The sequence below is a fragment of the Oncorhynchus keta genome, chromosome 14 (genome assembly GCF_023373465.1).
Source record: "Oncorhynchus keta strain PuntledgeMale-10-30-2019 chromosome 14, Oket_V2, whole genome shotgun sequence".
In the NCBI taxonomy this organism is placed as follows: Eukaryota; Metazoa; Chordata; class Actinopteri; order Salmoniformes; family Salmonidae; genus Oncorhynchus; species Oncorhynchus keta.
The window spans coordinates 2,303,532-2,319,787 of record NC_068434.1 but is presented as its reverse complement, the minus strand read 5'-3'; the positions used below and the strand labels follow the sequence as shown (position 1 = coordinate 2,319,787).

General features: G+C 44.3%; 1 protein-coding gene across 2 annotated transcripts in view; it reads right to left on the bottom strand.

The window, feature by feature from the left end:
- Positions 1 to 2,370: 2,370 nt before the first annotated feature.
- The window catches only part of LOC118394100 (AT-rich interactive domain-containing protein 3A-like), a 115,991-nt gene continuing 102,105 nt past the window's right edge, over positions 2,371 to 16,256 (bottom strand). The window contains exons 5-6 of one of the 2 annotated variants that reach the window (XM_052460821.1): positions 14,850 to 14,922; positions 2,371 to 2,558 (exon numbers count right to left, since the gene is read on the bottom strand). In XM_052460821.1, coding sequence (XP_052316781.1) covers positions 2,371 to 2,558; positions 14,850 to 14,922 — 261 coding nt within the window. Of the gene's footprint in view, positions 2,559 to 14,379; positions 14,492 to 14,849; positions 14,923 to 16,256 lie in introns of those variants that run through there. The other variant, XM_052460822.1, reaches the window with a different exon arrangement.

Below are 16,256 nucleotides of genomic sequence, written 5' to 3'. Positions count from 1 at the left end.
CACTCACTGTGTTAATGTATGGTGTACCCGTACAGAGCATCACTCACTGTGTTAATGTATGGGTACCCGACAGAGCATCACTCACTGTGTTAATGTATGGTGTACCCGTACAGAGCATCACTCACTGTGTTAATGTAAGGTGTACCCGTACAGAGCTTCACTCACTGTGTTAATGTATGGTGTACCCGTACAGAGCTTCACTCACTGTGTTAATGTATGGTGTACCCGTACAGAGCTTCACTCACTGTGTTAATGTATGGTGTACCCGTACAGAGCATCACTCACTGTGTTAATGTATGGTGTACCCGTACAGAGCTTCACTCACTGTGTTAATGTATGGTGTACAGAGCATCACTCACTGTGTTAATGTATGATGTACCCGTACAGAGCATCACTCACTGTGTTAATGTATGGTGTACCCGTACAGAGCATCACTCACTGTGTTAATGTATGGTGTACCCGTACAGAGCTTCACTCACTGTGTTAATGTATGGTGTACCCGTACAGAGCTTCACTCACTGTGTTAATGTAAGGTGTACCCGTACAGAGCTTCACTCACTGTGTTAATGTAAGGTGTACCCGTACAGAGCTTCACTCACTGTGTTAATGTATGGTGTACCCGTACAGAGCATCACTCACTGTGTTAATGTATGGTGTACCCGTACAGAGCATCACTCACTGTGTTAATGTATGGTGTACCCATACAGAGCTTCACTCACTGTGTTAATGTAAGGTGGTGTACCACGTGCAGAAAACAGAGCATCACCACTGTGTTAATGTATGGTGTACCCGTACAGAGCATCACTCACTGTGTTAATGTATGGTGTACAGAGCTTCACTCACTGTGTTAATGTATGGTGTACAGAGCTTCACTCACTGTGTTAATGTATGGTGTACCCGTACAGAGCATCACTCACTGTGTTAATGTATGGTGTACCCGTACAGAGCTTCACTCACTGTGTTAATGTATGGTGTACCCGTACAGAGCATCACTCACTGTGTTAATGTATGGTGTACCCGTACAGAGCATCACTCACTGTGTTAATGTATGGTGTACCCGTACAGAGCTTCACTCACTGTGTTAATGTAAGGTGTACCCAGCACAGAGCATCACTCACTGTGTTAATGTATGGTGTACCCGTACAGAGCATCACCACTGTGTTAATGTATGGTGTACCCGCACAGAGCATCACTCACTGTGTTAATGTATGGTGTACCCGTACAGAGCATCACTCACTGTGTTACTGTAAGGTGTACCCGTACAGAGCATCACTCACTGTGTTACTGTAAGGTGTATACAGAACATCACCACTGTGTTAATGTATGGTGTACCCGTACAGAGCTTCACTCACTGTGTTAATGTAAGGTGTACCCGTACAGAGCTTCACTCACTGTGTTAATGTATGGTGTACCCGTACAGAGCATCACTCACTGTGTTAATGTATGGTGTACCCGTACAGAGCTTCACTCACTGTGTTAATGTATGGTGTACCCGTACAGAGCATCACTCACTGTGTTAATGTATGGTGTACCCGTACAGAGCTTCACTCACTGTGTTAATGTAAGGTGTACCCGTACAGAGCTTCACTCACTGTGTTAATGTATGGTGTACCCGTACAGAGCATCACTCACTGTGTTAATGTATGGTGTACCCGTACAGAGCTTCACTCACTGTGTTAATGTATGGTGTACAGAGCTTCACTCACTGTGTTAATGTATGGTGTACCCGTACAGAGCATCACTCACTGTGTTAATGTATGGTGTACCCGTACAGAGCATCACTCACTGTGTTAATGTATGGTGTACCCGTACAGAGCATCACTCACTGTGTTAATGTATGGTGTACCCGTACAGAGCATCACTCACTGTGTTAATGTAAGGTGTACAGAGCATCACTCACTGTGTTAATGTAAGGTGTACAGAGCATCACTCACTGTGTTAATGTAAGGTGTACCCGTACAGAGCTTCACTCACTGTGTTAATGTATGGTGTACCCGTACAGAGCTTCACTCACTGTGTTAATGTATGGTGTACCCGTACAGAGCATCACTCACTGTGTTAATGTATGGTGTACCCGTACAGAGCTTCACTCACTGTGTTAATGTATGGTGTACCCGTACAGAGCATCACTCACTGTGTTAATGTATGGTGTACCCGTACAGAGCATCACTCACTGTGTTAATGTAAGGTGTACCCGTACAGAGCATCACTCACTGTGTTAATGTAAGGTGTACCCATACAGAGCATCACTCACTGTGTTAATGTAAGGTGTACCCGTACAGAGCTTCACTCACTGTGTTAATGTAAGGTGTACCCGTACAGAGCTTCACTCACTGTGTTAATGTAAGGTGTACCCGTACAGAGCTTCACTCACTGTGTTCGCAGGGTGAACGCTGCGCTGGTGATGGACGTAGGGAGGTTGAGGCCTTTGGTGATCTCACGCCATATTTTCTTATTGATGACCTCCACTAAGCCGCCTTTTTCTGTGACCAGCTTGTAGAGCGTGTACAGATCCAACACCTGCTTGGCCATGATAGGAATACGATTCACTGGAGTCCCTGTCGAGACGAAACACAATATCCACAATCAATGCTATTAACTTCAGTCCATCGATAGAGAGGGTTTCCTCTCTAGCCGTGGCTTATAAGGGCCAGTCAAACAGCTGACAGCTGGGTTAACAAGACATAATTACTTTTTGAAAAACTTTTCACACTGTATTTTTATTAAAGAGGCAATCTGTGTTTGCTTCATCCTATTTTTTGGACTTTGATACATGTACAGTATGTACCCATTGATTTAGAAGAATATAACTTTAAAACAAAGTAAATGTAAACACACTGTATAGCTTTAAAACATGGTTAAATGGCAACAGGCAACGTTCTTCCTGTTTTTTTAAAAACCTTTCTTAAAACAACAACTAATAACAGCAGACTACATTTTGTATTTTTGATACAACACTAAGAGAGACGTGGCAATATAATGAGGAATTATGATACTAGAACGTATATAATAATAGGATAAAGGATAAAGGACATTTTTGGTCAGGTAGTTGGTCTATCACGCAAAGGCTGCGATAAGATATTGTGTAAAAAATAATGCATTTGAATAATTTATCTACACTGTATGTTTGTTAGCTAGCCAGTTTTAGAGTAATAATTCCATACATTTTTCTAATTAATTGCCAATATTACACCTGCCGACCGTGTCAGCGTGCACTGCGCTCGGACCACCACAGGAATCACTAGTGCGCGATGGGACAAGGACAACCCTGCCGGACACCAAACCCCCACCCAAAACTGGACAACGCCGGGCCAAGCTCTCAGTCTCATAGAACACCAAATGTTGCTAAATTTAGCCAGCTAGCCACTTAATATAACTTGTTTTCTCATAATGTATGTTAGCTAGTTAAGTTAACCATGTTATTAATTCAACTCCGATTTGCTATCAACATCAGGATATGATTTGAGAGTACTACTTAGCTCCAAAAGTGTTTATCATAGCATTGACTGTATGCTGACAGGGAATTCAGAGCCAATCAGTGGCTAGCTACATGACAAATATAATTTTACCAGATTCCTGTGTAGTAATTGTAATGACAGTCCACTCATATGCTCAATATTGTATCGTTCAAAACGCAATCAGAACTCTAGTTCACGGTTTATATTTGATCCAGCTATTCCAATCAAAAATAATCCGGTGCTTGGATTTTCGAAGTAGTTTTAACTTTTCACTTGCGCTGTACAGGCTTCTGACTAGAGCGAGAACCAAAGATGATGGATAAACAAGATAGTTTACTCAGTCCGTTTACCGTTGTAACAAAAGAGTCAAGGTTCCTGTCTGCGTAAGTGCGTCGTTACCTCTCTAACGTGCCCACGGTTCCTCCATAACATCTGGAATGCTAACGTCAGAGAGGGGAACAACTGGCTCTGGTCTACTTGTTGTTTCCGGCCCCGCTGCCCCACCCGCCCCCAACTAGACATTTTTTGCCAGTGAGATCTCGCTCTGGGGCCCCGCCGCCAGGCGTGAGGCAATAAGTCGACCAGAGTGGCCCCGCCCGATCAGAAACACTAAGGGACTGTGGTGTCTCGCTCTACGATGTGAGTACAGCTACGACCAGAAGAGACTTTTACATAGCAGGTTAGGAGAATTAACATGGCAGGACTGGAGAAGTAACATGGTAGGACAGGAGAAATAACATGGTAGGACAGGAGAATTAACATGGCAGGACAGGAGAATTAACATGGCAGGTTAGGAGAATTAACATGGCAGGACTGGAGAAGTAACATGGTAGGACAGGAGAAATAACATGGTAGGACAGGAGAATTAACATGGTAGGACAGGAGAATTAACATGGCAGGACAGGAGAATTAACATGGTAGGACAGGAGAATTAACATGGCAGGACAGAATTTTACACCTGCATTGTTTGCTGTTTGGGGTTTTAGGCTGGGTTTCTGTACAGCACTTTGAGATATCAGCTGATGTACGAAGGGCTATATAAATACATTTGATTTGATTTGATTTGAATTAACATGGCAGGACAGGAGAATTAACATGGTAGGACAGGAGATTTAACATGGCAGGTTAGGAGAATTAACATGGCAGGACAGGATAATTAACATGGCAGGACTGGAGAATTAACATGGCAGGACAGGAGAATTAACATGTTAGGACAAGAGAATTAACATGGCAGGACTGGAGAATTAACATGGCAGGTTAGGATAATTAACATGTTAGGACAAGAGAATTAACATGGTAGGACAGGAGAATTAACATGGCAGGACAGGAGAATTAACATGGCAGGACAGGATAATTAACATGGCAGGACAAGATCATTAACATGGCAGGACTGGATATTTATCATGGCAGGTTAGGAGAATTAACATGACAAGTTAGGAGAATTAACATGGTAGGACAGGAGAATTAACATGGCAGGACAGGAGAATTAACATGGCAGGACAGGATAATTAACATGGCAGGACTGGAGAATTAACATGGCAGGTTAGGATAATTAACATGTTAGGACAGGAGAATTAACATGGCAGGACAGGAGAATTAACATGTTAGGACAAGAGAATTAACATGGCAGGACTGGAGAATTAACATGGCAGGTTAGGATAATTAACATGTTGGGACAAGAGAATTAACATGGTAGGACAGGAGAATTAACATGGCAGGACAGGAGAATTAACATGGCAGGACAGGATAATTAACATGGCAGGACAAGATCATTAACATGGCAGGACTGGATATTTATCATGGCAGGTTAGGAGAATTAACATGACAAGTTAGGAGAATTAACATGGCAGGACAGGAGAATTAACATGGCAGGACAGGAGAATTAACATGGTAGGACAGGAGAAATTAACATGGCAGGACAGGAGAATTAACATGACAAGTTAGGATAATTAACATGGTAGGACAGGAGAAATTAACATGGCAGGACAGGAGAAATTAACATGTTAGGACAGGAGAGTTAACATGTTAGGACAGGAGAATTAACATGTTAGGACAGGAGAATTAACATGGCAGGACAGGAGAATTAACATGGTAGGACAGGAGAAATTAACATGGCAGGACAGGAGAAATTAACATGTTAGGACAGGAGAGTTAACATGTTAGGACAGGAGAATTAACATGTTAGGACAGGAGAATTAACATGTTAGGACAGGAGAATTAACATGGCAGGACAGGAGAATTAACATGGCAGGTTAGGAGAATTAACATGGCAGGACAGGAGAATTAACATGGCAGGACAGGAGATTTAACATATTAGGACATGAGAATTAACATGGCAGGACAGGAGAATTAACATGGCAGGACAGGAGATTTAACATGGCAGGACAGGAGATTTAACATGGCAGGACAGGAGCCTTGGGTTAAGGTTGGGTAAGGGGGCCTCCTGTGTGGTGCAGTGGTCTAAGGCATCGCAGTCACCAGGTGCACTGTCTGGGTTAAGTGGGCATTGTGTCAAGAAGCAATGCAGCTTGGTTTCGTTGTGTTTTGGAGGATGCACGGCTCTCGACCTTCGCCTTTCCTGAGTCTGTACGAGAGTTGCAGCGATGAGACAAGACTGTAACTACCAATTGGAAACCACAAAATTGGGGTGAAAAACAGGTTTAAAAAAAAAAGGTTTGGGTAAAGGGTTAGCTAAAATGCTCACCTAACCTACCACGAAATGTCACTTCCTGTCGTAGCTGTACACCCTCTAGTCACAACCAATGCACAGTAAGACCTTCGGTGGCCAGTCGGATTTATGCTGAGAGTGATTACATTTCTCGCGCGTATATTTTATGGGTGGTTCTGGGAATTAAACCCAATATCCTGGTTGAATTGCCGATTGCCCCTTAATGCATCCTCTGGAATCAAACTGTAGTTGTGTTATCGAAGGGATGTTTTAGTAGATCAAACTGTAGTTATGTTATCGAAGGGATGTTTTAGTAGATCAAACTGTAGTTGTGTTATCGAAGGGATGTTTTAGTGGATCAAACTGTAGTTATGTTATCGAAGGGATGTTTTAGTGGATCAAACTGTAGTTATGTTATCGAAGGGATGTTTTAGTAGATCAAACTGTAGTTATGTTATCGAAGGGATGTTTTAGTGGATCAAACTGTAGTTGTGTTTTATCGAAGGGATGTTTTAGTAGATCAAACTGTAGTTGTGTTATCGAAGGGATGTTTTAGTGGATCAAACTGTAGTTATGTTATCGAAGGGATGTTTTAGTGGATCAAACTGTAGTTATGTTATCGAAGGGATGTTTTAGTGGATCAAACTGTTATTTTACACACAAAGAATTATGAGCCTTCACCAAAGGGAACAGAATGTTCTAGGCTTTGTTGTACTATGAGAACAATGAGTTGTGGAAACATCAGGAAATAGACGGCACCAGAAACAAGGCAAATGGTGTCACTACGCTATTTGATTCAGCTTTAAAAGGAAATAACTCAAAAATAAAATTAAAATGACTAACAACTTCTGATATTTACAGTGAAAACATTAAAACAGCAGAATTACATTTCTATTGTACATGTGGTAATTAAATACATCTGATCTATGAAAATAACATGTGGTATTTAAATACATCTGATCTATGAAAATAACATGTGGTATTTAAATACACCTGATCTATGAAAATAACATCACTTTAAACAAGACTTTCAGCTCTTCGACCACAAACTGACTGGGAATCCTCATCGTCTTTTGTTATCGTTCCACTCAGGTCTCAATTAGCAGGGTAAAAGGAGGCAGGTAATCATTTGTACTGTGCAGTTTAATGCCCCGGCTGTAAAGAGGGACAGGTCGGCCCTTTGTGAGCAGCCTGACGCTGAGATAATTAACCTGTATTTTGCTGTTAGAGCTCCATTGTGCCCATCGGATTTACTATAATGACAATCAATACCTGCAGAAATATAGTGGAAACAACAGCAGCAAACAGCGCAGGGCTGTGAGAGAGGAGGAGAGGAGAGGGGGAGGAGAGGAGAGGGGGAGGAGAGGAGAGGGGGAGGAGAGGAGAGGGGGAGGAGGGGAGAGGGGGAGGAGAGGAGAGGGAGAGGAGAGGGGGGAGGAGAGGAGAGGGGGAGGAGAGGAGAGGGGGGGGAGAGGAGAGGGGGGAGGAGAGGAGAGGGGGAAGAGAGGAGAGGGGGAGGAGAGGAGAGGGGGAAGAGAGGAGAGGGGGAAGAGAGGAGAGGGGGAGGAGAGGAGAGGGGGAGGAGGGGAGAGGGGGAGGAGAGGAGAGGGGGAGGAGAGAGAGAGGGGGAAGAGAGGAGAGGGGGAAGAGAGGAGAGGGGAGGAGAGGAGAGGGGGAGGGGAGGAGAGGGGGAGGAGAGGAGAGGGGGAAGAGAGGAGAGGGGAGGAGAGGAGAGGGGGTGGAGAGGAGAGGGGGAGGAGAGGAGGGGGGTGGAGAGAGGGTGGAGAGGAGAGGGGTGGAGAGGAGAGGGGAGGAGAGGAGAGGGGTGGAGAGGAGAGGGGGAGAGGGGGAGGAGAGGGAGCAGAGGAGTGGGGGAGGGGAGAGGAGAGGGGGAGGAGGAGAGGAGCAGAGGAGAGGGGGAGGAGAGGAGAGGGGGAGGGGAGGAGAGGAGGAGAGGAGAGGGGGAGAAGAGGAGAGGGGGAGGAGAGGAGGAGGAGGAGAGGAGAGGGGGTGGAGAGGGGGAGGAGAGGAGAGGGGGAGAGGGGTGGAGAGGGGAGGAGAGGGAGAGGGGGAGAGGGGGTGGAGAGGAGAGGGGGAGGAGAGGAGAGGAGGAGAGCTGGAGCACAGCGGGGTGCAACGGGAACACAGCACAGTGGTGAAGACTAACTGGAGGAAAGTTTCATCTGCCGTTTCATATATAGTCGGGTAATACCAGACCGGACTTCTGGGACCGAGAGAGACAGGAAGTCTTCCTAGAGAATAGAGAAGGTTTAGGAGGAGACATGGTTTAGGAACAGAGTTTTAGGGCGTATTGATGTGGTATTGAATGAAATGTCAAGTTGACAGTTTCATGACTGACTGGACCTAGTTCAAAACAATTGACAGATGTTCTATGGTTTCACAGTAACAAACTACTGGATTTAAAATCAGACAAACCTGTTTGTATAGCAAACCTGAAGAGAAATCAACAGAGGAATAAGACGATTTATACACAATAACAAGTGATGTGCTCAGGAGAAAACCTACAAGTATGTACCTCTGATCATTCAAAGGCTTAAACTGCCTGGCGTGTTAAGAGTCAATGTAGTGATGCTACAGATCCAGCAATGGGTCAATGCATCTGACTGTCAGATAGTAGTTATTCAGCAGCCAGATTAATAAGATTTACTTCGTCACATGCTTCCTGTAGGACGATGAGCATCGCTGCAGTGAATCAATGATACTAAACAATGACTGGATCAATACAGGGACATGCTGGACTCACCATGTGATGTCACTATCACCGAAGACTCCACATTAAATATAGGGGGAGTGAGGGAGTGTACTGTGTGTGTGTGAGAGAGAGTCAGAGACAGAGACAGAGACAGAGACAGAGAGAGAGAGAGAGAGAGAGAGAGAGAGAGAGAGAGAGAGAGAGAGAGAGAGAGAGAGAGAGAGAGAGAGAGAGAGAGAGAGAGAGAGAGAGAGAGAGAGAGAGAGAGAGAGAGAGAGAGAGAGAGAGAGAGAGAGAGAGAGAGAGAGAGAGAGAGAGAGAGAGAGAGAGAGAGAGAGAGAGAGAGAGAGAGGGAGAGAGACAGAGAGAGCAAAGGTAATTAAGATCCAAGAATTTATTTGACTATGTCTCTTCCTGTCACACCCTGTGTACCTCTCTTCCTGTCACACTCTGTGTACCTCTTCCTGTCACACCCTGTGTACCTCTTCCTGTCACACCCTGTTCGTCAAAAGGTATGTGGGAGACTCCCCAAACATATGGAAGAAGGTACTCTAGTCAGATGAGACTAAAATTTAGCTTTTTGGCCATCGAGAAAACGCTATGTCTGGCACAAACCCAACACTGCTCATCACCCCGAGAAAACATCCCCACAGCATGATGCTGCCACCACCATGCTTCACTGTGGGGATGTTTTTCGTCAGCAGGGACTGGGAAACTGGTCAGAATTGAAGGAATGATGGATGGCTTGGTTGGGCTTATTGTGGGTCCTAGTGCTGCCTGGTTTCTAGTCTGTGGTTGGGTTCTGGCTTGGTTGGGCTTATTGTGGGTCCTAGTGCTGCCTGGTTTCTAGTCTGTGGTTGGGTTCTGGCTTGGTTGGGCTTATTGTGGGTCCTAGTGCTGCCTGGTTTCTAGTCTGTGGTTGGGTTTCTGGCTTGGTCCTGGGCTTATTGTGGGTCCTAGTGCTGCCTGGTTTCTAGTCTGTGGTTGGGTTCTGGCTTGGTTGGGTTTATTGTGTGTCCTAGTGCTGCCTTGTTTCTAGTCTGTGGTTGGGTTCTGGCTTGGTTGGGTTTATTGTGGGTCCTAGTGCTGCCTGGTTCCTAGTCCTAACCCTAACTTGGCCCACAAAACATTCACATCCTTTAGCAGACACTTATCCAGAGTCATTTACAGGACCAATTAGGATGAAGTGCCTTGCTCAAGGGCACATAGACTGATTATTCACCTACTGTGGTAGGCTAGGGGCTTCAAGCCAGCGACCTTTCAGTTACTGGCCCACCACTCTTACTGCTAAGCTACCTTACTGCTTGTCATGAGTCAGTGTGCAGCAGGTAGGACAGAGTCAGGACACAGAACTGAGTAAAAACGTACTTTACTCGGAAAATCACAAACAAATTCCAGACAGGGAAAAATACTCGACACAACAGAGCGACAACTTAACAAAGAACAAACACGCACAAAACCATGTGGGAACCAGGGGGTTAAATAGGGAATAAATGATAACGTAATGGGAACCAGGTGTAGACAATGAAGACAAAATCAAGTGGAAAAGGAAACGTAGATCGGTGGCGTCGACCGTCGAGGCACCAACTTCGGCGGAAGTCGTGACACTGCTAAGCTACCTGCCGCCCTCATCATAAAGAACGCCCAACCAAAAATTTACAAAAACATACCGACAAGCAAGTCTTGTACTCCTAAAATAGAGCTCTGTCTTTGTGTCCAATAACTGTGGCAGCATTCCAAACACTTAAAAGACACACCCTCTCCCATTTAACATCATTTCAGCCCTCCAATTAAGGGGACACTTCTCATGACGTATCGTGACGTTTGACGAGTTGACACTTGCAAGGTGAGAGAGGAATGGTTTCGACACACCTTCATCCTGCGATGTTTTCAGGTAGCTTGTTAAGAGCTACAGTCAATTATGAGTGCATGTCTACTTCTATTAAATATATCATTATTAATATACACTGCCTGTTTACCCCGCTATCATCCAGAAGGTGAGGTCAGTACAGGTGCATCAAAGCTGGGACCGAGAGACTGAAAAAACAGCTTCTATCTCAAGGCCATCAGACTGTTAAACAGCCACCACTAACATTGAGTGGCTGCTGCCAACACACTGACACTGACACTGACTCAACTCCAGCCACTTTAATAATGGGAATTGATGGGAAATGATGTAAATATATCACTAGCCACTTTAAACAATGCTACCTTATATAATGTTACTTACCCTACATTATTCATCTCATATGCATACGTATATACTGTACTCTACATCATCGACTGCATCCTTATGTAATACATGTATCACTAGCCACTTTAACTATGCCACTTTGTTTACTTTGTCTACATACTCATCTCATATGTATATACTGTACACGATACCATCTACTGTATGCTGCTCTGTACCATCACTCATTCATATATCCTTATGTACATATTCTTTATCCCCTTACACTGTGTATAAGACAGTAGTTTTGGAATTGTTAGTTAGATTACTTGTTGGTTATCACTGCATTGTCGGAACTAGAAGCACAGGCATTTCGCTACACTCGCATTAACATCTGCTAACCATGTGTATGTGACAAATAAAATGTGATTTGATTTGATGATAGCTAGTTAAATGAATTAGCTAACTAACGTTAACCTGCCTACTGTATGATAGCTAGTAAATTAATTAGCTAACTAACGTTAGCCTGCCTACTGTATGATAGCTAGTAAATTAATTAGCTAACTAACGTTAGCCTGCCTACTGTATGATATCTAGTACATTTATTAGCTAACTAACGTTAGCCTGCCTACTGTATGATAGCTAGTAAATGTATTAGCTAACTAATGTTAGCCTGCCTACTGTATGCTAGTAAATGTATTAGCTAACTAATGTTAGCCTGCCTACTGTATGCTAGTAAATGTATTAGCTAACTAATGTTAGCCTGCCTACTGTATGCTAGTAAATGTATTAGCTAACTAATGTTAGCCTGCCTACTGTATGCTAGTAAATGTATTAGCTAACTAATGTTAGCCTACCTACTGTATGCTAGTAAATGTATTAGCTAACTAATGTTAGCCTACCTACTGTATGCTAGTAAATGTATTAGCTAACTAATGTTAGCCTGCCCAGCTGGAACTTCTGAAGAAGGAAACATTTTTATTTCTACAATTTCCAAAAGAACCAAACAAAAACCGAATTATTTTTACGAGACGTGTTTGTGCATTAACAGAACAATTTCTAACTTATTTACATTAGTTTTTACTAACACTTGTATGTTGACTCCATATTGATATCTGAAGTGAACATAAGTGTACACTCTCAAACTCTTACGTTGCAAACTTGCCTTGCTTGGCTCATCATTTGGACCTATGACAAATATGGTGAGGGGGATTCCCCAAGGGCTGAGGTGAGGGGGATTGTGTTGGAAGGGGGTGGATTGTGTTGGAAGGGAGGGGGTTGTGTTGGAGGGGGATTGTGTTGGAGGGGAGGGGGGATTGTGCTGGAGGTTTGAGGGAGGGATTGTGTTGGAAGGGGGATTGTGTTGGAAGGGAGGGGGTTGTGTTGGAGGGGGATTGTGTTGGAGTGGAGGGGGATTGTGTTGGAAGGGGGGATTATGTTGGAAGGGAGGGGGTTGTGTTGGAGGGGTTGAGGGGGTTGAGGGGTTGGTTAGCGTGCCACTGTGGTATGGATCAACCCCCTGTCACCTCCCTCTCCTGGTAGAGAAGTAAAGCTGCAGGAAACAGCACCGGACCCCAAATACTATCCAGACCCCAAATACTGCCCAGACCCCAAATACTATCCAAGCCCCAAATACTATCCAGACCCCAAATACTATCCAAGCCCCAAATACTATCCAGACCCCAAATACTATCCAGACCCCAAATACTATTCAAGCCCCAAATACTATCCAGACCCCAAATACTATCCAAGCCCCAAATACTATCCAGACCCCAAATACTATCCAGACCCCAAATACTATTCAAGCCCCAAATACTATCCAGACCCCAAATACTATCCAAGCCCCAAATACTATCCAAGCCCCACATACTATCCAGACCCCAAATACTATCCAGACCCCAAATACTATCCAGACCCCAAATACTATCCAGACCCAAATACTATCCAGACCCAAATACTATCCAGACCCCAAATACTATCCAGACCCCAAATACTATCCAGACCCCAAATACTATCCAGACCCCAAATACTATCCAGACCCAAATACTATCCAGACCCAAATACTATCCAGACCCCAAATACTATCCAGACCCCAAATACTATCCAGACCCCAAATACTATCCAGACCCCAAATACTATCCAAGCCCCAAATACTATCCAGACCCCAAATACTATCCAGACCCCAAATACTATCCAGACCCAAATACTATCCAGACCCAAATACTATCCAGACCCCAAATACTATCCAAGCCCCAAATACTATCCAAGCCCCACATACTATCCAGACCCCAAATACTATCCAGACCCCAAATACTATCCAGACCCCAAATACTATCCAGACCCAAATACTATCCAGACCCAAATACTATCCAGACCCCAAATACTATCCAGACCCCAAATACTATCCAGACCCCAAATACTATCCAGACCCCAAATACTATCCAGACCCCAAATACTATCCAGACCCAAATACTATCCAGACCCAAATACTATCCAGACCCCAAATACTATCCAGACCCCAAATACTATCCAGACCCCAAATACTATCCAGACCCAAATACTATCCAGACCCAAATACTATCCAGACCCCAAATACTATCCAGACCCCAAATACTATCCATACCCCAAATACTATCCAGACCCCAAATACTATCCAGACCCCAAATACTATCCAGACCCAAATACTATCCAGGACCCAAATACTATCCAGACCCCAAATACTATCCAGACCCCAAATACTATCCAGACCCCAAATACTATCCAGACCCCAAATACTATACAGACCCCAAATACTATCCAGACCCCAAATACTATCCAGACCCCAAATACTATCCAGACCCCAAATACTATCCAGACCCCAAATACAACCCAGACCCAAATACTATCCAGACCCCAAATACTATCCAGACCCCAAATACTATCCAGGACCCCAAATACTATCCAGACCCCAAATACTATCCAAGCCCCAAATACTATCCAAGCCCCAAATACTATCCAGGAACCCAAATACTATCCAGACCCCAAATACTATCCAGACCCCAAATACTATCCAGACCCCAAATACTACCCAGACCCCAAATACTATCCAGGCTCTGGGGCCCCTGGGGCCTCGGGGGCCTCTGGGTCCTCTGGGACCTCTGGGGCCTCTGGGGCCTCTGGGGCCTCGGGGGCCTCTGGGACCTCGGGGACCTCTGGGGCCTCTGGGACCTCTGGGCCTCTGGGACCTCTGGGGCCCTCTGGGGCCCTCTGGGGCCTCTGGGACCTCTGGGGCCTCGGGGGCCTCTGGGACCTCGGGGACCTCTGGGACATCGGGGACCTCTGGGGCCTCTGGGGCCTCTGGGGCCTCGGGGACCTCTGGGGCCTCTGGGACCTCGGGGACCTCTGGGGCCTCTGGGACCTCGGGGGCCTTCAAAACACTCAGCCACATTCTCCTGTTGTTAAGGCTGTCTAACATCTGCAGCAGTTTTCACAAGACAAACGGACTGATGGAAGGACGGACAGAGATACACACACATGTTTCTGTCAAAGGACTTTGAGAAAATTAGCTTGGAGCAACTACAGGCAAACCTTTCACAAAAATAAATGTTTTCTAATTGAAGTTTAGCTAATGTGTCATATCCTCTGATCAGAACCTGGAACAGGAAGTCTGATCTCCTGTCTGTTGAGGATGTGTGACACGCTAAAACATTCAAACAGTTTTAGCAACCAATATAGATTCACAAGAATCACTATGCTCCAAGAAAGGTATAGTTGTGTTGATATATATATATATATATATATATATATATATATATATATATTATGAGATATGTATTACATTATGGTATATTAAGAACTCACCTCTCTTCTGCATAAAACTGAAGAGGTCATCAAGAAACTCTTTCCTCTTGACCTCATCGTCCACCTCGTACAACTAGAAGGAAAACAAGGTGATTCACTTAGATAATAATCTCGTTCAAATGTTAAACTGGTTCAAATGTTTAAACTGGTTAAAACTGGTTCAAATGTTAAAACTGGTTAAAATGTTAAAACTGGTTAAAACTGGTTAAAATTGGTTCAAATGTTAAAACTGGTTTAAATGTTAAAACTGGTTTAAACTGGTTTAAATTTTAAAACTGGTTCAAACTGCTTTAAATTTTAAAACTGGTTAAAACTGCTTTAAATTTTAAAACTGGTTAAAACTGGTTAAAACTGCTTTAAATTTTAAAACTGGTTAAAATGTGTTAAAACTGGTTCAAACGGGTTTAAATGTGTTAAAACTGGTTTAAACTGGTTCAAATGTTAAAACTGGTTAAAACTGCTTTAAATTTTAAAACTGGTTAAAATGTGTTAAAACTGGTTCAAATGTTAAAACTGGTTTAAATGTGTTAAAACTGGTTAACACTGGTTTAAATGTGTTAAAACTGGTTAAAACGTCTCAAAACTGGTTAAAACTGAGTGTTGGGCTAGTAACCAGCAGGTAGCCTAGTGGTTAGAGTGTTGGGCCAGTAACCAGCAGGTAGCCGAGTGGTTAGAGTGTTGGACTAGTAACCAGCAGGTAGCCTAGTGGTGAGAGCATTGGACTAGTAACCAGCAGGTAGCCGAGTGGTTAGAGTGTTGGACTAGTAACCAGCAGGTAGCCTAGTGGTTAGAGTGTTGGACTAGTAACCAGCAGGTAGCCTAGTGGTTAGAGTGTTGGGTCAGTAACCAGCAGGTAGCCTAGTGGTTAGAGTGTTGGACTAGTAACCAGCAGGTAGCCTAGTGGTTAGAGTGTTGGACTAGTAACCAGCAGGTAGCCTAGTGGTTAGAGTGTTGGACTAGTAACCAGCAGGTAGCCTAGTGGTTAGAGTGTTGGACTAGTAACCAGCAGGTAGCCTAGTGGTTAGAGTGTTGGACTAGTAACCAGCAGGTAGCCTAGTGGTTAGAGTGTTGGACCAGTAACCAGCAGGTAGCCTAGTGGTTAGAGTGTTGGACCAATAACCAGCAGGTAGCCTAGTGGTTAGAGCGTTGGATTAGTAACCAGCAGGTAGCCTAGTGGTGAGAGCATTGGGCCAGTAACCAGCAGGTAGCCTAGTGGTTAGAGCATTGGACTAGTAACCAGCAGGTAGCCTAGTGGTTAGAGCGTTGGACTAGTAACCAGCAGGTAGCCTAGTGGTTAGAGTGTTGGACTAGTAACCAGCAGGTAGCCTAGTGGGTAGAGCGTTGGACTAGTAACCAGCAGGTAGCCTAGTGGTTAGAGTGTTAGACTAGTAACCAGCAGGTAGCCTA